Source organism: Myxine glutinosa, chromosome 9 (genome assembly GCF_964187855.1).
Source record: "Myxine glutinosa chromosome 9, kmMyxGlut1.1, whole genome shotgun sequence".
In the NCBI taxonomy this organism is placed as follows: domain Eukaryota; kingdom Metazoa; phylum Chordata; class Myxini; order Myxiniformes; family Myxinidae; genus Myxine; species Myxine glutinosa.
This window is the reverse complement of record NC_136269.1, coordinates 14,516,449-14,542,648: the sequence shown is the minus strand read 5'-3', so window position 1 is coordinate 14,542,648 and position 26,200 is coordinate 14,516,449. Positions and strand designations below refer to the sequence as shown.

Below are 26,200 nucleotides of genomic sequence, written 5' to 3'. Positions count from 1 at the left end.
ATATGTCAAGGTCACGGAAAAGTGCACACAGTTTGTCAAAGTCATGGAAAAATACACATAATATGTCAAAGTCACGGAAAAGCGCACACAGTGTATCAAAGTCATGGAAAAATACACATAATATGTCAAAGTCACGGAAAGGTGCACACAGTTTGTCAAGGTTATGGAAAAATACACATAATGTGTCAAGGTCACGGAAAAGTGCACACAGTGTATCAAAGTCATGGAAAAATACACATAATATGTCAAAGTCACGGAAAGGTGCACACAGTTTGTCGAAGTCATGGAAAAATACACATAATGTGTCAGTCATGGAAAAGCGCACACAGTGTATCAAAGTCATGGAAAAATACACATAATATGTCAAAGTCACGGAAAGGTGCACACAGTTTGTCAAAGTCATGGAAAAATACACATAATGTGTCAGTCACGGAAAAGCGCACACAGTGTGTCAAGGTTATGGAAAAATACACATAATATGTCAAGGTCACGGAAAGGTGCACACAGTGTGTCAAAGTCATGGAAAAATACACATAATAGGTCAAAGTCACGGAAAAGTGCATACAGTGTGTGAAGGTTATGGAAAAATACACATAATATGTCAAAGTCACGGAAAGGTGCACACAGTTTGTCAAAGTCATGGAAAAATACACATAATGTGTCAGTCACGGAAAAGTGCACACAGTGTGTCAAGGTTATGGAAAAATACACATAATATGTCAAGGTCACGGAAAAGTGCACACAGTTTGTCAAGGTTATGGAAAAATACACATAATGTGTCAGTCACAGAAAGGTGCACACAGTGTGTCAAAGTCATGGAAAAATACACATAATATGTCAAAGTCACGGAAAAGTGCACACAGTTTGTCAAAGTCATGGAAAAATACACATAATGTGTCAGTCACGGAAAAGTGCACACAGTGTGTCAAGGTTATGGAAAAATACACATAATATGTCAAGGTCATGGAAAAGTGCACACAGTTTGTCAAGGTTATGGAAAAATACACATAATGTGTCAGTCACAGAAAGGTGCACACAGTGTGTCAAAGTCATGGAAAAATACACATAATATGTCAAAGTCACGGAAAAGTGCACACAGTTTGTCAAAGTCATGGAAAAATACACATAATGTGTCAGTCACGGAAAAGTGCACACAGTGTGTCAAGGTTATGGAAAAATACACATAATATGTCAAGGTCATGGAAAAGTGCACACAGTTTGTCAAAGTCATGGAAAAATACACATAAAGTGTCAGTCACAGAAAGGTGCACACAGTGTGTCAAAGTCATGGAAAAATACACATAATATGTCAAAGTCACGGAAAAGTGCATACAGTGTGTGAAGGTTATGGAAAAATACACATAATATGTCAAAGTCACGGAAAAGTGCATACAGTGTGTCAAAGTCATGGAAAAATACACATAATATGTCAAAGTCACGGAAAAGTGCACACAGTGTGTCAAAGTCATGGAAAAATACACATAATGTGTCAAAGTCACGGAAAAGTGCACACAGTTTGTCAAAGTCATGGAAAAATACACATAATATGTCAAAGTCACGGAAAAGTGCACACAGTGTGTCAAAGTCATGGAAAAATACACATAATATGTCAAAGTCACGGAAAAGTGCACACAGTTTGTCAAAGTCATGGAAAAATACACATAATGTGTCAAAGTCATGGAAAAGTACACAAGATGTGTCAAATAATAATTTCAGCAAGACAGGACATCTCAGCACCAGTCTGGTCAGGTGGATCAAAACATCAGCGCGCAGCCACAAGTCCAGCATGCCGAGTCATTCTAGGTGGAGACTGTATCCGATACACTAATGCCACTCAACAGCTGGGTATTGATGTTCTCAGTATCAGATGTGACCACTTGTCTCTCTTTTGCACTACTCGAGACATCTTCGACGTTGCATCACCTATTACCATCAATCCGATCCCATGTATATAACACACAAAGCGCTCGTAGGTTTGTGAATGTTCGGTGCTGTACAGAAAGGTACCAGCACAGCCCAATCTACCACACCAGATTGCTGAATTATGACATCATTAATACTTATATTTTATAGTGGTTTCCATTACATCGATATTTATTGTCTGATGGTTCCATTGATGGATTAAGTATCACTAATTCCAATTTATTTATGAATCTTAGTACATATCCTGTTATGACATCTAATCTGGGTATTGGTATTATTCTTGTGTATTTTTCTCCCTTGGTGAAATAATATTTTTTATTGTTTGTATACTGTGAGCATTAGTATATGTGCTACTCTCAGTAGGCCAATTTTAATTACATTTTAATTTTATTAAGTGTTCTTGTAAAATATTTGCAATTCAGTCTCTGGTTACTATGAACATTTTCGTGTCCATCCGGTGTATGTATGGCCCTTCCGCTGGCATTTTGCGGGTTTATTAGCCCGTCCCATGTGCAGCAGAAGACGGGGTTTTGCAATAACTTCTGGGTGCCTGTGTGTGCATGTGTGTGTGTGTGTGTCTGTGCCCTAATTTGGAGAAGGCAAATTTGTAATTTCGTTAAAAGGTCAAAGGTCAGCGTCACATAAAATCATCAATTTTCATCCAATTGACGTGAAATTTCAATGTACCATTTGAGTTTTGTCATCAAATTTTCAACAAAGCTTTATTGTGAGCATATGGAAAAGACAAGTTAATAATTTGGTCAAAAGATCAAAGGTCAGCATCAACATAAACATAAAATCGTCGTCAAACGTCAACATAAAATTTGAATTGATTGAATTTGATTTGAATTTGATTGAATTGAAATGTTTAAAATTTGAATTGAAAATTTAAGAATTTGCATATTGTGTCACTGAATTGGTTCACCAATCAAAAGCTAGAAGCTGATTGTTTTTTTTAGATCAAAAGGTAAAAGGCCAAGGCAGCGTAAAATCATCCATTTTCATTTTGTATTTTTTATTCAATTGTTTTAGTTATTTTGATCATTTGGAAGAGGAAGAAGACGTCTGATTAGATATAGACACAGACGGGCTTTGCATTTTCAGATGCTTCCCAATTCCCTTTAAAATTCGCTTTTTCTGCAAAATCGAATCATTTCGTCCTTGTCACATACGCTACATCTTTGCCAAATTTCGTCCAAATCCGTCCACAACTTTTTGAGATATTTTGTTCACAAACAAACAGACAGGTGTGAAAACATAACCTCCATCCACCTTTGGTGGCGGAGGTAATAAACGAATCTATACATCGGTAAGTAACCAAGCGCATAGATCAGCATGGAGACATCCGACAAGTTGGGGACTAAAGATAAACATAGCGGCAATACCCCTGGTGCTCACCTGGTGGAATAAACAGTATACTACACTGACTAAAGGTATTTTAAACCAATGTCAATGGTTGCTAGAAGAAAGGGCAGCATGTAGAATCATACCAACATAATCATAAGATTTTAAACAAACAAACAAACAAAAAAGCCCATTTTGGGGAGCAACCAATCCACACCCCTCCCACCCCACTCCCATCTTGTACACCTCCTCAGACCCCAATTTTTATAATGCCTTGAACAAACTTTGGTACATCATGGGTGATTAAGGTTGTGGTCAAGTTTCATCAGAATAGAGTTTGTAGTTTCAGGGGAAAAAGCAAATCCCTATTTTGGGGCTTCAAACCTGGATCCACTTTGACCCCCGGTAAACGACTTAGACCCAGATTTTTTAAATGGTAGACCCGGTAGACCCCTTAGATCCATTTTGACCCCCGGTAGACCCCTTAGACCCAGATTTTTTCAATGGTAGACCCAGTAGACCCCTTAGATCCACTTTGACCCCCGGTAGACCCCTTAGACCCAGATGTTTTTAATGGTAGACCCGGTAGACCCCTTAGATCCACTTTGATCCCCGGTAGACCTCCTTAGATCAGATTTTTTTAATGCCGTGAACAAACATAACAAATATAATTTGTGCCAATTTTGGTCGCAATCCCATCAGCGGTTTTGGAGAAGTTTCAAGTGTTCACGGACGGACTGACGGACGGACGACGCGCCATCACATAAGCTCCCCTGAACCTCGTTCCAGGTGAGCTAAAAAAATAACATATCAATCTGTCATGTGTGACGTAATTATGATTTACAGTCAACTTATCAGAATCAAAAGTGTGCATCATGACATGATATCAATTTAGCATAAACAACAATAGCTTTAAAGAAAAGCAAGTAAAAAAGAAAAAGAAAAAGCAAGTGTGGCATACCTGTTGGTTGACGGACAGGTGTGGTGTGTACAGGAAGTGACCGGGTTCTTTGCACCGAACCGTGATTACGCAAAGAAATGTTACCAGATGGACACCCAAACCACAACCCCTGGAATTAAAAGAACACAAAGTTGTTACACTTGGATTGTCCGGAGCAAGTAATCTGATGTGTAGTTAATTTTTTAAAACGTATCATGTGCTTTCTTTTTCAAAATGCAAAAATAATAAAATCAGAAAGCATCTTAACATGCGAAGCCTGTCCACATCCACGTTGTACTCAAGCTAAACTTGACGAGAACAAGAGATTTAAAAAAATTATACATTTTATTAAATAGTGTTCTCCAGATTCTCATAAAGGTTTGCGAAAGATTTGATGATAAAACTTCGAATTGTAAAAAAAAAAAAAAAACCTTATGGCTTGGACACAGAGACACAGACAGAGACACACAGAAGCGATTGGAAAACCTCATCTCCCGTTGTGTGGGGCTAATGATGACTACACACACACTGTATCAGCACACATTTACACACACACTGTATCAGCACACATTTACACACACACTGTATCAGCACACATTTACACACACACTGTATCAGCACACATTTACACACACACTGTATCAGCACACATTTACACACACACTGTATCAGTACACATTTACACACACACTGTACCAGTACACATTTACACACACACTGTACCAGTACACATTTACACACACACTGTACCAGCACACATTTACACACACACACTGTATCAGTACACATTTTCACACACACTGTATCAGTACACATTTACACACACACTGTATCAGTACACATTTACACACACACTGTATCAGTACACATTTTCACACACACTGTATCAGTACACATTTACACACACACTGTATCAGTACACATTTACACACACACTGTATCAGTACACATTTTCACACACTGTATCAGTACACATTTTCACACACTATCAGTACACATTTTCACACACTGTATCAGTACACATTTTCACACACTGTATCAGTACACATTTTCACACACTGTATCAGTACACATTTTCACACACTGTATCAGTACACATTTTCACACACTGTATCAGTACACATTTTCACACACTATCAATACACATTTTCACACTGTATCAGCACACATTTTCACACTGTATCAGTACACATTTTCACACACTGTATCAGTACACATTTTCACACACTGTATCAGTACACATTTTCACACACTGTATCAGTACACATTTTCACACTGTATCAGTACACATTTTCACACACTATCAATACACATTTTCACACTGTATCAGCACACATTTTCACACTGTATCAGTACACATTTTCACACACTGTATCAGTACACATTTTCACACTGTATCAGTACACATTTTCACACACTGTATCAGTACACATTTTCACACACTGTATCAGTACACATTTTCACACACTATCAATACACATTTTCACACTGTATCATTACACATTTTCACACTGTATCAATACACATTTTCACACACTGTATCAGTACACATTTTCACACTGTATCAGTACACATTTGCACACACTGTATCAGTACACATTTTTACACTGTATCAGTACACATTTTCACACTGTATCAGTACACATTTTCACACTGTATCAGTACACATTTTCACACTGTATCAGTACACATTTTCACACACTGTAGCAATACACATTTTCACACACTGTATCAATACACATTTTCACACACTGTATCAGTACACATTTTCACACACACTGTATCAGTAAACATGTTCACACACTATCAGTACACATTTTCACACACACTGTATCAGTACACATTTACACACACTGTATCAGTACACATTTACACACACTGTATCAGTACTGGACAACCCTCCCATCTACTTTCTCAACAATCCTCTCCAAGAAGTTCTGTCGCTCAAGCTTTTGGGTCTCACTATCTGCCATGATCTTTCTTGGGAAAACCACATTTCCAAGCTGGCCTCCAAAGCCAGTCGCCGACTGGGCATCCATCCTCCGTCGTGCGAAGTCCTTCCTTGGCACACCTGAGCTCCTCACCACATACAAGGCTTTCATCCGCAGCTCAATGGAATACTGTTCTCCCCTCTGGGCTGGTGCTCCTGCCTCACACCTTGCTCGGCTTCACGCTGTTGAGGCCAAAGCTTTCAGAATCATTGGAATCTCCTGCGATGTAGTCAACGCCGAGGGCCTTTCACTCACTCACCGCAGGCAGGTTGGCGGTCTTTCTGTCTTCTAGCGACTCCTCTCCGGCCTTGCTCCCCCAGCTCTCTCTGTGCTCTGTCCCCCCAATATTCCTTCAGGTCGCACAAGATCTGCCTGCAACCCTCTTATGGTTAAACTGCCAAAATCAAGACTCTCTGCTCACCTTCACTCTTTCATTCCCCTTTTCTCCCGCCTCTGGAACAAACTCCCCCACTCTCTTCAATCCCACTCCTCCCTCCAGGTCTTTAAAACAGCTGTTCACCACCATCTCTTATCTTCCCCCATCGAAAACCTTGATCGTTTCTACCCCCGGTAATTCACCCCAGAGTCCTTGCAGTGTTCATATGTTTTAATCCTCTCCCACCTCCCCCCAAGTCCTCCCGATGTCCCTGCTCTCAAATGTTGTGTTTGTGTCCTTCCCCCTCTCTTTTGTGTCCTTCCCCCTCTCTCCCCATCTTGTCTACCGCTCCCCTTGTTTTTTGTGTTTTGTGTGTCGGTTTGACTTTTTGTGTGATTAATGTTAGTTAGCTCTTTCACGAGCCTCGATCTTGTATACAAAAAAAAAAAAAAAAAAAGTACACATTTTCACACACTTTATGAGTACACATTTACACACTGTATCAGTACACATTTTCACACTGTATCAGTACACATTTTCACACACTGTATCAATACACATTTTCACACTGTATCAGTATACATTTTCACACACTGTATCAGTACACATTTTCACACACTGTATCAGTACACATTCTCACACACTGTATCAGTACACATTTTCACACACTGTATCAGTACACATTTTCACACTGTATCAGTACACATTTTCACACTGTATCAGTACACATTCTCACACACACTGTACCAGTACACATTTTCACACACTGTATCAGTTCACATTTTCACACTGTATCAGTACACATTTTCACACACTGTATCAGTACACATTTTCACACTATCAGTACACATTTTCACACACTGTATCAATACACATTTTCACACACACTGTATCAGTACACATTTTCACACACACTGTATCAGTAAACATTTTCACACACTGTACCAGTACACATTTTCACACACACTGTATCAGTACACATTTATACACTGTATCAGTACACATTTTCACACACTATCAGTACACATTTTCACACACTGTATCAGTACACATTTTCACACACTGTATCAGTACACATTTTCACACTGTATCAGTACACATTTTCACACACTGTATCAATACACATTTTCACACACTGTATCAGTACACATTTTCACACTATCAGTACACATTTTCACACACTGTATCAATACACATTTTCACACACACTGTATCAGAACACATTTTCACACACTGTATCAGTAAACATTTTCACACTGTATCAGTACACATTTTCACACACTGTATCAGAACACATTTTCACACTGTATCAGTACACATTTTCACACTGTATCAGTACACATTTTCACACTGTATCAGTACACATTTTCACACTGTATCAGGACACATTTTCACACTGTATCAGTACACATTTTCACACACTGTATCAATACACATTTTCACACACTGTATCAATGCACATTTTCACACACACTGTATCAGTACACATTTTCACACACACTGTATCAGTAAACATTTTCACACACTGTATCAGTACACATTTTCACACTGTATCAGTACACATTTTCACACACTGTATCAGTACACATTTCACACTGTATCAGTACACATTTTCACACACTGTATCAGTACACATTTTCACACTGTATCAGTACACATTTTCACACACTGTATCAGTACACATTTTCACACACACTGTACCAGTACAAATTTACACACACACTGTATCAGTACAAATTTACACACACTTTATGAGTACACATTTACACACACTGTATCAGTACACATTTTCACACTGTATCAGTACACATTTTCACACACTGTATCTACACATTTTCACACACTGTATCAGTACACATTTTCACACTGTATCAGTACACATTTTCACACTGTATCAGTACACATTTTCACACTGTATCAGTACACATTTTCACACTATCAGTACACATTTTCACACACACTGTACCAGTACACATTTTCACACACACTGTATCAGTACACATTTTCACACACTGTATCAGTACACATTTTCACACACACACTGTATCAGCACACATTTTCACACACTGTATCAGTACACATTTTCACACACACTGTATCAGTACACATTTGCACACACACTGTATCAGTACACATTTGCACACACTGTATCAGTACACATTTTCACACTGTATCAGCACACATTTTCTCACACTGTATCAGTACACATTTTCACACACACTGTATCAGTACACATTTTCTCACACTGTATCAGTACACATTTTCACACTGTATCAGTACACATTTGCACACACACTGTATCAGTACACATTTTCACACACTGTATCAGTTCACATTTTCACACACACTGTATCAGTACACATTTTCACACACTATCAGTACACATTTTCACACACTGTATCAGTACACATTTTCACACAAACTTTATCAGTACACATTTTCACACACACTGTATCAGTACACATTTACACACACACTGTATCAGTACACATTTACACACACTATCAGTCCACTTTTTCACACTGTATCAGTACACATTTTCACACTGTATCAGTACAGATTTTCACACACTGTATCAGTACACATTTTCACACACACTATCAGTACACATTTTCACACACACTGTATCAGTACACATTTTCACACTGTATCAGCACAGATTTTCACACTGTATCAGTACACATTTTCACACACACTATCAGTACACATTTTCACACACACTGTATCAGTACACATTTTCACACTGTATCAGTACAGATTTTCACACACTATCAGTACACATTTTCACACTGTATCAGTACACATTTTCACACACTGTATCAGTACACATTTGCACACACTGTATCAGTACACATTTTCACACAAACGTTATCAGTACACATTTTCACACACAATGTATCAGTACACATTTACACACACTGGATCAGTACACATTTTCACACACTGTATCAGTACACATTTGCACACACTGTATCAGTACACATTTTCACACAAACGTTATCAGTACACATTTTCACACACAATGTATCAGTACACATTTACACACACTGTATCAGTACACATTTTCACACACTGTATCAGTACACATTTTCACACACTGTATCAGTACACATTTTCACACACACTGTATCTGTACACATTTTCACACACTATCAGTACACATTTTCACACACTGTATCAGTACACATTTTCACACACTGTATCAGTACACACTTCCGCACACTGTATTAGTACACATTTCCACACACTATCAGTACACATTTTCTCACACTGTATCAGTACACATTTTCACACACTGTATCAGTACACATTTTCACACACTGTATCAGTACACTTTTTTTCCGGTCATATGTCACGTGGTGTGGCAGTCATATTAGCTTGAAAGCCAATGTTTAAAAAAAATCCCTTCTCTGAAACCGCTCTCTTTCACGAAAAGAAATCGTGATCACTGATCGTGATCACATCACCGATCAATGTGAAACCTGTCACGGCTGGTGAAAATGTGATACTTGAAAACTGCTGAAGGGATTTAAATAAAACTTGTTTATTTTTAGGACAGCGAACGAGGGCATCTACCCGTTGTGGGACTATGCGGAGGAATATTGGCGACACAGTCGCATTGCTCGAGTTTTAACTTTAATCTACTGCGTCACAAATATCAGCACGGTATGATCCATCTGTTGCTTTTTAACTTTAATCCACTGCATCACGAAGATCGGCACGGTAAGATGCCCACCAGAGCACTTCTGGTGGTTTAACTCGCACTAAGAGATAGCTCGGGAAAGGACCATTTCGGGTGCATTGCACCTCCGGATTTATTTCAACACCACTGTCTTCATGCTCCCCCACCTGTAAACCGTCTCCTGTTGCGCGGAAATTACACAGGCTCAACTACTGATGTTGATTACCCGATTTTTATTTATTTCATTTTATTTTGCATTCGCACGTCAAGAAAATGAACTTTGCCTGCAAGTGATTTATCTCTGGGCGACCAAGATATTTTCGATTCCGACTTAATATTTCAATACATATTGCATTGAATTTCTCCGGGTAACACTGGGTACTTCAGCTAGTAGCTAGTTATTCATAATTTACATCAATGATTTGGATAGTGGGTGAAGAGTGGGCTTTCCAAATTTGCAGATAACACAAAGCTTGGAGGTAAGGTAGATATCAGAGAGGGTGGTGATCAGATTCAGGAAAATATTGATACTTGCATAGGTTGGGCAAAATATTGGCAGATGCAATTTAACCTAAACTGGGATGCTGGGGATGGGTAAGCATAATAAAAATAAAAATTACAAGATGAAGGGGGGATTTTGGAGGGTGTCACACAGGAGAATGACCTGGGGTTGGTCATAAATATGGGGAGGGGAGGTGCGAATGGGGGTAAGCAGACAGGACAATGCCAGGTGTCTCAAGGTAAAGCAAACAGGGTTTTAGGTTGTATATTGTATAGGAATTTAGTGAGGGCCCCATCTAGAATACTATGTGCAGTTTTGGTCATCACAACTCAGGAAAGGGACATACAGTCACGTGAAAAAGTAAGGATACCCCATGTAAAGGTTTGACTTTTTCAACATATTTCAACATACAGCTATTTGATCCGCATTTCAACAATATTGATAGATAAAGGTGATATAATATAACAAATACCATGAAACATTTACATTTTGTAGTGCATTGTATAATTTAAATAAACATAAATGCAAATTTCGCAAGTGGAAAAAGTAAGTACACCCCTACATTTATCACTACTTCAAATACCTAAAATTAGAATCAGGTGTACCAGCTCAGGTGCAAATGATTAGAACATCATAGAGAGGATCTTGGAGGAACCTGTCTTATTTAAACCTCAGACATTTAGTTTGGTTTGCTCTTTGTTGTTGAAGTGTGCGGCGTCACCATGCCTAGATCAAAAGAGCTCTCTGAGGCCTTCAGAAAGAAGGTTATAGATGCCTACCAGTCTGGGAAGGGATTTTAAAAGATCTCCAAACAATTTCAAATCAATCATTCGACTGTCCAGAAGATCATCTATAAGTGGAGAAGATTCCAAACAACTGCCAACTTGTTCAGGCCAGGCCGCCCCAGCAAGTTCAGCCCGAGAGCAGACAGCAAGATGCTGAAAGAAGTCTCTAAGAACCCCAGAATGTCATCACGGGACCTACAGGTAACTCTTGCCACTGTTGATGTCAAAGTGCACGAGTCTACCATTAGAAAGAGGCTGCACAAATTTGATCTATATGGGAGGTGTGCCAGGAGGAAACCTTTGCTGTCCAGAAAGAACATCAGGGCAAGACTTAAGTTTGCCAATGAGCACCAAGGCAAAGACCAGCACTTCTGGAACAATGTGCTCTGGACAGATGAGTCAAAGGTAGAGCTATTTGGCCACAGTACCAGAAGACATGTTTGGCGAAAACCAAAGACAGCATTTGACCTCAAGAACCTGATACCAACTGTAAAGCATGGTGGTGGAACTATTATGGTTTGGGGCAGCTTTGCTGCATCAGGGCCTGGGCAGCTCACCATCAGAGAATCCACTATGAATTCTTCATTGTTCCAGAGGGTGCTTGAGGATAATGTGAGGGCATCTGTCGGAGAGTTGAAGCTCAACCGAAGGTGGACCTTGCAACATGACAATGACCCTAAACATACCAGTAAATACACCAAGGAATGGCTGAAAAGAAAGAAATGGAGGGTGCTGGAATGGCCAAGTCAAAGCCTGGATCTAAATCCCATCGAGATGTTGTGGGGGAATTTGAAACGAGCTGTGCATGCAAGAAACCTCTCAAACATCGCACAGCTGAAAGAATTCTGCATGGAGGAGTGGGCAAAAATTTCTCCCAGTCGATGTCAGAGACTGGTAGACAGTTATAAGAAATGCCTACTTGAGGTTGTTTCTGCCAAAGGGGGCAATACCACCTATTCGAGTCAAGGGTGTACTTACTTTTTCCACATGCGAAATTTGCATTTATGTTTATTTAAATTATACAATGGACTACAAAATGTAAATGTTTCATGATATTTGTTATATTATATCACCTTTATCTGTCAATATTGTTGAAATGAATATCAAATAGCTGTATGTTGAAATATGTTGAAAAATTCAAAACTTTACATGGGGTGTACTTACTTTTTCACGTGACTGTAGCTGCCATAGAGAGGGTTCAGCACAAGGTGACTATATTGATTCCGGGCCTAGCTAAATTAAGCTATGAGGAGCGGCTGAAGGAGACAGGGCTTTATACATTATAAAGGAGGTGGTTACGACGGAATATGAGAGAGATGTGAAGAGTATCGACAAAATAAGTGCAGAGGAACTATTTAGCACAGTCGACAGTGATAAGTTCAGGGGCCATAGCCTGCAAGTAAAGAAGACGAGAGTCAAGATCGTAGTAAAGAAAGGGTCTTTCATTCAGAGAGAGAGAGAGCAGGAATGGTTTACCTGGAAAGGTAGTGGCAGCAGAAAAGTTAAAATTAGAATCAGATAAGTACTTGGTGGTATTGGAAATACAGGGCTATAGGGATGTTGGCAGAACTTTTAGGTAGCTTGAGCATGGATGGGTGATTGCGTGCATCTGCGTGGAATGTTGTCTGTCGGGGGTCTCGTCAAGGGGTGGTGTGGTTGATGTTGCATGTTTCTCACCCAAGAACTGCCTTCGCCCACTCAACCCCCCTCGCCCCGCACCCTCTATCCCCCAGAAAGAAAAGAAAAAGAAAAACAACCTCTCGCCCCCCCCCCCCCCCCCCCAAAAAAGGTCAGAAACTGCAGAAAAAACTGAGGTCAGAAAAAGCACCAATAAAAAAAAAACATTTGGCATTTTATTTTTAAATATAGATTGGTTTGGTGTTGATGTGGTGCTGGCATGATGGGCCGGATAGCCTCCTCCTGCATCGAAATTCCTTGTGTGTGTAACTTATAACTCACCTGCCTGGTCTTGGAAATCAGGGCTGGGTTGCTGCCAGAACCTCGGGGAAGGGGGGGAACGAGACCGTTCGGGGGTGCCACCATTCCAACTCTTCCGCTGCCTGGCAGGCTGCGGTGCGGGGTCGGGAAGGGGCGTGATCCCCGACGTGCCAGCAGCAAATTTCCAGCTCCCCCTGTTGCACTTGGAAGAGAGTTTGACTGCCCAAGTAGTGGCCAACTGGAGGGAGGGCAATCCATCAGCATGTCAGAGTAAAAGGAAGCAAACAAATAAACAAACAAATTCAAAGGGAAGAGAAAAAGAAATGAAAGAATAGAAGAAGAGAAATAGTAAAATGAATAATCTGTTTGCACAATTGAACAGTGATTAGGATAAACACATCCAACCTCGAGCACAACAGGTCAGGTTTGATGAAAAAAAATAAAAAATACAAAACACAATGTCCCACCTACGAGCATACAAGTTCAGACGATGAAGTACAAATGACACAGGAGTATACCACTTGATGTCAGGTACCATGAAATCGACGTCGGACACCATGGACTCAATGTCAGGCACAGTGCCCTCAGAAAGTATTCACACCCCTCAACTTTTTTGCATTTTGTTGTTACAGCCTGAATTTAAAATGGATTAAATGGAGATCGTTTTTGTCATTGATCGACACACAATAACCCATAATGTCAAAGTGGATTTTATATATATATATATATATGCACAATTGAACTTTGAACAACCTATGATTGAATTGAACAACCTATGACACTCCAAGTGTACAAGATAATTCAAAAGGAAAAGCTGAAATGTTTTGAATCAACAAGTATTCAACCCCTTTGCTATGACACTCCAAGTTGAGCTCAGTTGCATCCAATTTCCATTGCCCATCCATGAGACGTCTCCACAACTTGCTTGGAGTTCATCTGCAGCCAATTCAATTGATTGGACATGATTTAGAAAGAAACACACCTTTCTATATACGGTCCCACAGTTGACAGTGCATGTCAGAGCAGAAACTCTACCATGAACTGTCTGTAGAACTCCAAGATAGAATTATGAGGAGGCATAGATCTGGGGAAGGTATAAAACAATTTCTAAAGTGTTGAAAGTTCCGAAGAGCACAGTGATCTCCATCATTAGGAAATGGAAAGCATATGGAACTACCCAGACTACCCTAGAGCTGGCCGTCTGACCAAAATGAGCAAGCGGGCAAGAAGGACCTTGTTCAGGAAGGTGATGTCAATGACCACTCTGACAGAACTACCTAGTCCTGAGCTGGGAAAACCTGCCGGAAGGATAACAGTCTCTGCAGCCCTTCTCAAATCTAGGCTTTATGTGGGAGAGTGGTCAGACGATGGCCACTCCTGAAAAAGGGCACGTGACAACACACCTGGAGTTTACAAAGAGGCATGTGAAAGACTCAGAGCATGAGCCAAATTAATGTGTGGTCTGCTGAGACAAAAATTGAACTCTTTGGCCTGAATGCAAACCGTTACGTCTGGCCGAAACCAAGCACAGCTCATCACCCATCTAACCCCATCCCTATTATATGGTGAAGCATGGTGGAGGCAGCATCATGCGATGGGGATGCTTTTCAGCAGCAGCGACTGGGAGACTTGTAATGATAGAGAGACCAATGAATGGAGCCAAATCCAGGCAAATCCTTGAGGAGAACCTGCTTCAGAGTTCAAAAGACCTTAGACTGCAGCGAAGATTTATGTTCCAACAGGACAAAGACCCCAAGCATACAGCCAAAGCAATACTGGAATGACTTCAGAACAAGAACGTGGAAGTCCTTGAGTGGCCCAGCCAAAACCCAGACTTGAATCCCATTGAGAATCTGTTTAAAGACTTGAAGATTGCTGTTCACCGACGCTCCCCATTCAACTTGACGGAGCTTGAGCAAATCTGCAAGGAAGAATGGGAGAAACTCCCCAAATCCAGATGTGCAAAGCTGATACAGACATACCCAAGAAGACTCAAATATGTAATCACTGCCAAAGGCGCAGGGGTTGAATACTTATGTAAATTTGATATTTCTGTGTTTCATTTTTAATTGTTTTGTAGAAATTACAAAAAAATAATAATAATAAAATCCACTTTGACATTATGGGGTATTGTGTGTAGAACAGTGACAAACAAAAAAAACCTCAATTTAATCCATTTTTAATTCAGGCTGTAACACAACAAAATGTGAAAAAAGTCAAGGCGTGTGAATACTTTCTGAAGGTGCTGCACAACATGAAATTCAAACTTAAAGCCACCACGTTGCAATGAGATGGAGATACAAGCCTTTTTTATATGTCAGGTTTATTTAAACTGCCAAACGTTTACCATTCTAACAAACACACGTGACCTTTAACTTAAGTCGCTGCCAAATCCAGTGTCAAAAGTAAACCACTTCCCTCCTTCATCAATCCTTGTGACAATTTTTAATTGGACGAGCCATTTCATCATGGTTCATCCCAACAACAGCAAATTGTATTCTTTTAACCAAATATTTATGCAATAATTACTAATGGATTGACAAAAGTAAAAGCAGCTGTGCATGGGGTGAGCAACTTCACGGGGCTATTTCATCCTTACCAGTTATTTCTAGCCAAAAGCACTGGCACAGCAACAGGAATCCTCAACATTTGAGCAGAACCAAAATTAAGCACATGTTTGGACAAACGATTTTGTGAAATTGAGAGCCAAATCCACAGGAGTCAAGTCAGCAGTCAAAGGAAACAAACTTATTGAGATTAAGTAAAACTCACGAGGTGGATTCCCAGCCACTGGAGTAAGGTTTGTAAATTTCCCAATGTCACACATGCCTCAAGATTCACACTCAGCAGTCTGAGCACTACTACTGAACAACTATGGGAACAATTAGAACAGGATTAAATAATTAAATTGATATATTTAGGAAAATTACATACCCAGACCAGGAATCGAGCCCAGGTCCTCTGGAAAACTGTACTAGTGCTCTGCCATCTGAGCTATCTGATGGTTTTCCAGAGGACCTGGGTTCGATTCCTGGTCTGGGCATGTAATTTTCCCAAATATATCAACATAAATATGGGAACGTTTCTGATATATCCATTATTTAATTACTGAGTGAGGTTATCAATCCGAGAAAGTGGATGAACACAGGGCAAAGGGTCAAGAGAGAAAGAAGGTGGGGCAAAGGGTCAAGAGAGAATAAACATAGGGGCAATACCCCTGGCGCTCACCTGGTAGAATAAACAGTATACTGCACTGACTAATGGTATTTTAAACCAATTTCAATTGTTTCTAGAAGAAAGGGCAGCATGTAGAATCATACTAACATAATAATAAGACTTTAAACAAACAAACAAAAAAATACCTATTTTGGGGCCAACCCCCCCCCCCCCCCCCCCGTATCCTCAGGAAGTTTCATCGAAATTGTGTGTGTAGTTTCTGAGAAGAAAGCAAATACCTATTTTCGGGAGCAACCACCCCCGTATACCCCCAAAGGGGCAGAATTTTTTTAATGCCGTTAACAAACTTTGGTATATCACGGGTGGTGAAAGTTGTGGTCAAGTTTCATCCAAATTGTGTGGGTAGTTTCAGAGAAGAAAGCAAATACCTATTTTGGGGGGCAAACCTGGACTCACTTTGACCCCTCGCAGACCCTCTTAGACTTTCTTCGTGCCGTCAACAAACTTTCGTCACAACACAACAAATATCATTTGTGCCAAGTTTTGTCACTAAGTTTTGTTCAGCGGTTTCGTAGATGTTGCAAGTGTTTACGGACAGACGGACCGATGACGCGCCAACGCATAAGCTCCCCTGAACTTCGTTCCAGGTGAGCTAAACAGTCGGGCAAATGGTCAAGAGGGATAAGGTGGGGCAAAGGGTAAAGAGGGATAAGGTGGGGGCAAAGGTTCGAGAGGGATAAGGTGGGGAAGTGGAAACGTGCAAACAAAAGGGCAATTGAGCCCTTGTTGAACAAACACAGGAACGTTTCTGATGCTGCATCCATGGCTTAACCATACAGAATCTAGAAATCCAGGAAAGCAGTGTCCCAAGTAAGCATTAGATTAAATTGTGTTTTATCACTTGCTCTAATCACTTGGGACGGAAAGGTGGGAAGGAAATACAAAATTCAGATTTACCCTCCAAGTGGCTGGCGAAGGGATTGAACGTCAAACAAAGATCGACGAGTCAAAATGCGTAACAGTTTCTGCACCTGCTGCTTCCACGACAAAATCCTCCGTTTCTGTGCTTCAGTGAAAGCCTGGAAAATGCACAGGTCAGACAAATAGCAGCATATCAAATAGGGGTGGGGGGAAAGTGGAGGGGTTGCGGACTCCTTTAACCACCACCACCAGTCAATACAACAATGTACAGGTGTCAATGTTATCCCAATCCCCTCCCAATCCTCCACCCCCTTCCCTACAAACAAGCAGATACACACACAAACTTGACATTTCATACAAAAATTTTAACACCATGGTTTGTTCCATTCTTTCAGCAGAACTCCAAACTTCCTTTAGAAGTGCAATGCATACAAAATATCCTCGCTTTATCAACAAGGCTCAATAATCTGAAACTCGTAAGGCCAGTTGGGTCTAAGGTCCTATCTGTTATTGGGGACAGGGGTGGTGTGGGAGAGCAAATGACAGAAAAGTAAGTAAAAGTTATTGCTTCTGAGATGTCGGATGCAAATTTATCCAAGCTTCACTACCCTCGATACAAATTCAATTAGGAACTTGTAACCCTTGTATCTTAATTGCCTCTGCTTTGCGTTGGTTGGGTGGTACAGCAAGTCGGCACCATGAAATATTTAATTTGAATCGAGCAGGTTGAGCGTTGGTCACAAACCCATTCCATTTATCCTGTTCAGTTTGTGTAGTACTTTAATATTTGACTAATGTACATGACAGAATGCCGATGGCAGTTGTTATAATATTATCCATGCTCTCTCGGCACCGTTTCTGTTCAATTTCAACGTGGTGTATTAAGATAAGGGATGTAATAATGTAATTTGTGTGCTTCCCCTTCTCTCCCCATCTTGTCTTCCGCTCCCTCTTTTTATGTATTTTGTTTGTCTGGTTGATTTGTTTGTGAAGTAAATGTTAGCTCTTTCACGAGCCTCGATTCAGTATACAAAAAAAAAAAAAAAAAAAAATTGGACATCTCCCTCTTCCATTGAATGTGAAAATTATTCCAAAATGTTCTGGAAATTCGTCAGATTTATTATGCAATTTGATTACACACCAAAACCACCAATGTGAATCAAATGCAGGCACTCCTTCATTTGACTGTCTGCATTGATAAATAAAGTGACACGTCTGGAATTATGAACATCTTACACAGACAGACAAACTATTGGCCAAGTGCAAGTCATATACAATATAATCGGTGCACATTGTGAGAATAATCAGTGATAATTTCCTGCTAAATGCAATCTCGGAAAATGCTTAAGTGCATACAACAACACAACAACATGCATTTTAAAGGCCATTTTCCCTGCTGGAACGGGGGTTAGCCTTGCGATCCCCATGACAATCTTCTCCATTTTGCCCTATTTTCTGCATCTCCCCTTGTTAACCCCCTTGCCCGCATTTCTTCTTCCACCATCTTTAGCCAAGTCTTTCTCGGTCTTCCCCATCTTCTACTTCCTTCTACATTCATTTCCATCACTCTTCTCAACCAGTCACTTTCAGCCTTCCTCAACACATGACCAAACTTCCTCAACACCTCAACGCATGCTTAAGTGCATGAAAGATTAAAAACCACAGTCAATGCAGTTCGGCCTCTTGGAAGAAAAGCTGCATGCCTTGGTGTGTAGCTGTGCCAGCGCCCTGTTTACACAGGAAACCCACCGACACAGCGTCCGTCTGTGTCTCGGCCGAGCGGGTTTTGTGCGATTGTTGTTCGGCGAGGGTCGGCTCGGCCGTGGAAGCCTTACCTCGTGCATCAGGCACTTGTCGAGGAGCTGCAAGTAGGAAGCGGAGCGATCTTCGTCCAGCCGTGACACGAGCAGCTGAGTGCAGACTGGTGCCGAAACACAAAGATTGTCAAATAGTGTTAATCATCAAAGCCATCCCGACCTTAGAGCCAAACTGCACTGTTACATTGCTATGAGCTGCCTACTGACAAAGTCAAATGTGCTGTACTACAAGATGCACCATTACACGGACCAGCAGTACAACGTCGATGATTGAACATCAGGGAAAAGAGTCAAGAGAGGAATAGTAAATTTAATGACAAGAGCAACAACAAAATAAGTTTTTCTTTACAGGATGGGCGTTCCAAAAGATCGACCATGGTGTACAAGATATTCTGAGACTAAAAAAAAAACGTTTTAATAAGAATCTATGTTCAACATGATGGTGCAGAAGTAGCATGGTTAGTTCTGAGATGCTTAGTACGGGTTTGATTCCCGACCTGACTATACACTATCGGCAGTGGCGTAGTGATGGTTTGTGGAGCTCGGGGCGAAGGTAAAAAATATCGCCCCCTGCAGGCACTGACAGTCAGAAATTCCTATTGAGGGGCCATATGAAAGAGTTTAAGCTTCTCCAGCAGGCTCAGCAGCAGAGCCCTGGAAGCTGTTCAAAATGAGAATAGATTTAGTTATGATCTCCTGAAATTATTAGGCTTATTAACTACAAATAATCCGGAAGAATTCCTGTGTTTCTAAACACGCGCCACGTTAAGGTGTATAGAGCAGTTTAATAGGTCCTTCCATGGCATGGCGTTCCTATTACAAAATAAATAACAAAAACAATGATAACATTGTAACAAAGCATTTAGTAATACGAATAATATTAACAACAATAATAATATTCGTACCATTTGGCAATAATAAAACGAACGTATAATCCCCGCCCTGGTCCAAGCAGACCTGGGCAAGCAGAAAGGTAAACTAATGCTGAAGCAGTACAGCAGGCAGGTATGCTACAAGGCCGTCAACAAAAACTACATCAAACATGCTTGCAGCAAGGTGTGGTATTTCTATGGCCTAGATACTAGAGCTGATGAGACTGAGCAGCAGAGCAAGGCAAGGAAGTTAAAGAACTTACTTGACACGTGATTCTGGCCGTCGCTGATTGAGACATACACCGTGAAATATCTAGATATGATTGACGTAATTACATAAAACGTCCAACAGTTACACCCCTCCATCCCTTGGGACAATGGGTGAGCTCCATGTTACCGAGTGCATAATTATTAAACCTCATTATACAAGATGAGAGATCTACGCAGCAGGCAACCTGATAATTACTAACACCGTAACACAGATTTATTTACTGTGCAAAGTGATAGAAATAGGAATTAAGAAAAAGGTGAATCCGGACGGAAAGGAATTTGTAAACATTGACATGACACATTGACACGTAGCATGGAGTTTAAACTGTAAAATGTGGTTCTGAAAGTTGCTTCTCGTGATCTCACGAGTTCGTTGTATTATAATTTACTAGGGCATTGCCCGTACTATATCTATATCTAAAATTATATCCCCCCCCTCTATTTACATGAAATGGTTTGGTCCAAAGCGAACGGCTTGCGAGTACGGTGACAATCCCCCCCCCCCCCCCCCCCCTCTATTTACATGCAATGGTTTGGTCCAAAGCGAACGGCTTCCGGAGTTTGGTAAAGAAATCGCCATCGCGTGCACAAACGCGCAGGAAAGCGAATGAATCGCAAATTCGGTTTTATTAGTTTTATAGTTTTAAAACATAGTTTAACGCCAACATAGTTTGCAAACGTGAAATAAATGAATACGCTCTCAAATGTGCCATCCGAGGCAGAGTGTGTCCTCCACGTTCGGCACACGCGATCGTTCGCTGCTCTCTGATTGGTTGAATCGTTTTTTGGACATAGCTCGGTAAGTAATTGTCCGATTAATATGAAACCTTGAAAAGGCACATCCTCGGGTCCCCAGCAATATACCTGGCAAGTTAAAAGTATATCGGACCCGTGGTTGTCGAGAAACAGCGGTCACAGACAAACGTACAGACGTACAAACGTACAGACGTACAAACAGAGATTACTGGAATTATAGATAGATATACAATATAGCCAAATGGAGCATGAAAACGTCTTTTTGAGGGTGTAATTTGGTGCCCCATCCACTTCACACCTGGTGTGGTTGCCCCTTCTGCCCCCTCCCCCATCCATTTCGTGGAAATAATTGAAGCTGTTAAGAAGTAGTACGCAATCACGACGTCATAAATGTGAGCTTGCACTGCAGAAACTACCCCCAACTACCAGCAATGGACCGAGGAAGTATCCACTGTTGTTACCAATCGAAGTGTTAACCAATCGTATCCACTCAATTTACGACCAAACTCCATCAATAAAGTTCACATTAGGAAAATAAGATTAATGTACATAAAGTGATATTGACTCTTTAAACATGTAAAAACTCTCCTGTCCTTTCAGGGAACTACATCAACTTCATTTAAAGCAAATAAAATGCTAATAATGCAATGTTCTGTGTCTGTGTTAAAGTCCCAGCATGAATAAAAGAAGGATTAGTGTTACCAGTTAATGCCCAAAAAAAGAGTAATGGAAATGTATTTGAGTGTAAATGTCTTGGTTTGTATTTTCCATACAAGAGCCAATCTAAAATCATAAAATCCAATAGTGGCAAGTCTCACTCATGACCCCATGTGATGGGAGTTTCATCAGTATCAATAAAGTGAGCATAATAATTTAATGAACAAGAAGAAAAAGACATTAAAAGTCACAGCCCCCATGATTTTAGTAGTTTTGCTGTACGGATTTAAAGGCAGTCAGTCGGCCATCTTTGGTCGGATGACGAAACAAAATCTTCTGCATATGTATACTCATGTATTGTCTTTGTGCCAAGTTTGAAGAAAATCGGTCCATGCATGTCCGAGAAATGGATGGGGACACGTTTAAGAAACAAAATGGCCACCAGTCGGCCGTCTTGGATCTGATCTCGGAAAAAAATGACGTGCATATGTAACCCCTCATTCATTCTCTTTGTGGGAAGTTTGAACAAGATCGGTAAATGCAAGTCCGAGAAATGGTTGAAGACGTGTTCAATATCGTTTTGTTTTTTTACAACTAAAATGGCCGCCAGTCCACCTGTTGGCCATCTTTGATCAGATCGCAAAATAAAGTGAGGTGCATGTGTATGTGTATGCCATTATGTACTGTGCTTGTGCTAAGTTTAAACAAAATCATACCATAATGGTATAATTTGAAGTAAAAAAAACAAACAATCTTCATAAACATTATAGCAATGCATAAACACAAACAAATCCAGGCAGAAAGTACAACCCTACAAACACGTACCTTTGCCCAAAACTCTTGTGAACTGCCCAGGAATGTCTCCTTCGGTCACAGGTGTTACAGCATTTTCAGCTTCCCCAGGCCCTGAAGATCCTGGCCGTTCACCGAGAGAGCTCAACGGGTGCCGCTCAAGTTGTCCATCAACATTGGATCTTTGGTGTGGCCTCATTGTGGCCCCGGTTGCTGAGCTTTCTGCAATGTCAGTGGTTAGGATTGAGAAACCTGTAGAATCAACGGGCATTTCCCCGAGGAGCCATTAACGAGATTTTTTTTTTTAATGTTGTAGCATTACCTTGCTGTTTAAAATTATGGCATACACTCGCCTCGTTCAACTGGAATTAACCAACAATTCACTGGGAAATGGTTTACTCTCAATTTATTTGTCATCAGAGTCAAGTACAAAATACCAAATCTCCATATCTCAGAGATGAATCTCCATACCTCTCAGAAATTATAGAAGATGTTTATTCAAATCAAAATCTGCACCAATACATTTCCAAATTCAAGACAATTACAATGATACCACATTTGGTACCTTAGAATATGAATAGTTAGGGCCAATTATCAAATTCAAACCCTTTGGCCGCCACGATGGCCCTCAAAGGCCATCCTCTTCTTTAGACGCTCTCATCACTTCTAGATGAAATTTATTTTCTGGTTTTCAATTTTTTCTTCAGCTTTGTGACTATGTGGATCCAAAAAAAACTAAGATATATCATAAAATAAATAACTTTTGACCAGTGGAAGCTGTAGATTATACATCATACTGACATTTAAGATTATAACCAGGAATTAGAAGCTTTTAAGAGTAAGTGATTTTAAAATGTTTATCTTTAATTTTTCTTGCAATAATGTTTTTACAATAATGTTTTCTTTATTTTTCCTGAGGTTCAAAATGTGACACATTTACCACGTTATCTGATGTAAAAGATTACGCAATTAGACTGCGTAATAATTAGTCGAGAAACTGTAATCTCATTAGAGACGGTCAGAACCAGTTGGTTCTTAGACTTGAGTGGAATCCAGCGATGAACACGAATATCAGAGGCACTTCACAAAGAATCTTGATCGACTGCACAGGTATGAATCAAGATCAGAATATTCAAATGAATCACGCTTTGGCTGGAGGCGATCAAGTCAAAGAAGAGAGCATTGCAATAAAAAGGTCGGGATCTTGGACAACGGAGTGGACCCCAAAAATTCATGACAGATGGATGAAGAACGGTTCTTGAATGTGCAGAAAAGAAAAACGACGAAAAGCTGTTGACAAGAATAAAAGGCGATGACCTGTTTGCAGCAGAAGCGCATTTTCACGCAAGCTGTCGGGAAAAATATATATACAAGATCCCCCAGCATATCAAAGCTACATCAAAAAAAACTAGAGAAAGCACACGAGTGTGCATTCAGCCAGGTGTGCGACAGACTTTCGACGGAAGTTGTTAAGCTCAATGACTTATGTGAGCTGTACATTTCATCTCAAAAAAAAAAACATCCTTTCCCAACCCCATGTATCGAAGTGAGAAGTTGAAAGCAAAATTGGAGACGACATATGGAAAGAAGATAGCCTTTTACCCCTTAAATATCATGAAAAAAGTTTACATCAAACTTGATTTACAACTTAGATACAAAGTTGGAAACATCAGTGTAGCGGGCATTTCTGCTAGGAACTAAAGATAATTTGGTAAGAAGTTTCAAGATCTTTACGACATGTAATTGTCAATGCTCATGAGAAGTCTGGTGATCTCAAGTGCCCCCCAACTACTGACCATGTTGACAACACAGATGATATCATTCCACCAGAGTTGAGCAATTTCCTGAAATATGTTACAGTGTAGGAGTTGCGGATGACGAGAGGGCGAGACACTTATTAGCTATTTTCAAAGCTCCTTTATTCCAACAGAACTAAACTCAAACCGGAACTCACGCATCTTTTATAACACAACTCACTCTTAAGGGGGCGTGGTTCCAACAACCGAGCGCACGCCACGGCCATACAATCAATAGCCCCACTGGTCCCGTGCCTGTGGATTATGTCCGAATGGGGTAACCCCCACATGCGCCCCCCCAGAATTCACTTGCACGGGCAATGTCAGTTTTCAGGGGGCCTTAACCACCCGGCCGAAATGACCCCTGATGACCCGAGCAGGGACTGTTAGCGGCTTGGCGGTAGGCGGGCCAACCGGGGACTTACCCGACGGGGGACGGTCCCGCCGTGGGGGTTGAGCCAACCGAGGGGGCTGGTCTAGGTCCAGGTGAGCCGGCTTGAGGCGGTCCACCGAAAGGTGGTCCGGTTTGCCACCGATGTCGACCACTAAGGACTTGTCCCCGGCCTCCAGAATGCGGAAAGGCCCGTCGTAAGGCACCAGGCCCATGTTAACCTGGTCAAACCGTCGCTCGGGCACTGTGAATGGCACCAACGGGGCCTGGGTATGGCGATGCACCTTCGAGCGTTGGCACTCGGCGCAGGTGTTGGCCCAGTCGCGCACATCCTTCCTGAGCCCGTGCCAAACGAACTTCGACGCCACCAACTTTTGCAACGCCTTCCTGCCCGGGTGAGAAAGACCGTGGACGGCATCGAACACCAGCCGTCTCCAGCTGGTGGGTACGACGGGGCAAGGCTGACCCAAAGAAACGTCGCACAGTAGCGTGGTGCCCGTGTCCTTGAACGGCACGTCAGACAGTCGAAGCCCTGTGACTGCCGCCCTGCAGGCCTGGACATCCGGGTCAGAGATCTGATCAGCCGCCATGCGGGCGTAGTCGATGCCAAGGTGAACCACGCCAACTATGGACCGGGAGAGACAATCGGCGACCGTATTATCTTTCCCAGCAACATGTTGGATGTCCGTCGTGAACTCGGAAACGAAGGAGAGCTGGCGTTGTTGACGGGCAGACCATGGCTCCGAGACCTTGGCCATGGCAAAAACCAGGGGCTTGTGGTCCACAAACGCCATGAACGGGCAGGCTTCCAACAGGTAACGGAAGTGTCGGACAGCTGGGTAGAGGCCTAGGAGCTCACAATCGAAGGTACTGTACTTTCGTTCATTAGGGCGGAGCTGCCGGGTAAAAAGAACAAGCGGCTGCCACGCCCCGTTGACCCACTGCTCGTGCACGGCGCCAACCGCGTAGTCCGAAGCGTCCGTGGTAAGCGCGACGAATGCGCCAGCATGGTTGCGCTGGCGAGGGCCAGTTTAGCATCCGTGAAAGCCTTGGCCATCTCCTCGGTCCAGTCAATGGCGCGTTTGGTAGGCTTGCCCTTGAGGGCCTCATAAAGGGGCCGCATCAGCTGGGCCGCACGGGGCACAAAACGATGGTAAAAGTTCACCATGCCCAAAAACTCCTGCAGGGCCTTGACGGTAAGGGGGCGCGGAAAACCTTTCACAGCCTCCACTTTAGATGGCAGTGGGACGGCCCCCTCCCTCGTGATGCG

At 41.5% G+C, this 26,200-nt stretch overlaps 1 protein-coding gene across 6 annotated transcripts in view; it reads right to left on the bottom strand.

The window, feature by feature from the left end:
* The window catches only part of LOC137435626 (protein Smaug homolog 1), a 147,913-nt gene that overhangs the window by 12,629 nt on the left and 109,084 nt on the right, over positions 1-26,200 (bottom strand). For all 6 annotated transcript variants that reach the window (XM_068129557.2, XM_078784120.1, XM_068129554.2 and 3 more), the window contains 5 exons: positions 22,777-22,965; positions 19,415-19,500; positions 17,616-17,737; positions 13,503-13,719; positions 4,229-4,337 (listed from right to left, as the gene is read on the bottom strand). In XM_068129557.2, coding sequence (XP_067985658.1) covers positions 4,229-4,337; positions 13,503-13,719; positions 17,616-17,737; positions 19,415-19,500; positions 22,777-22,965 — 723 coding nt within the window. The remainder of the gene's footprint in view (positions 1-4,228; positions 4,338-13,502; positions 13,720-17,615; positions 17,738-19,414; positions 19,501-22,776; positions 22,966-26,200) is intronic.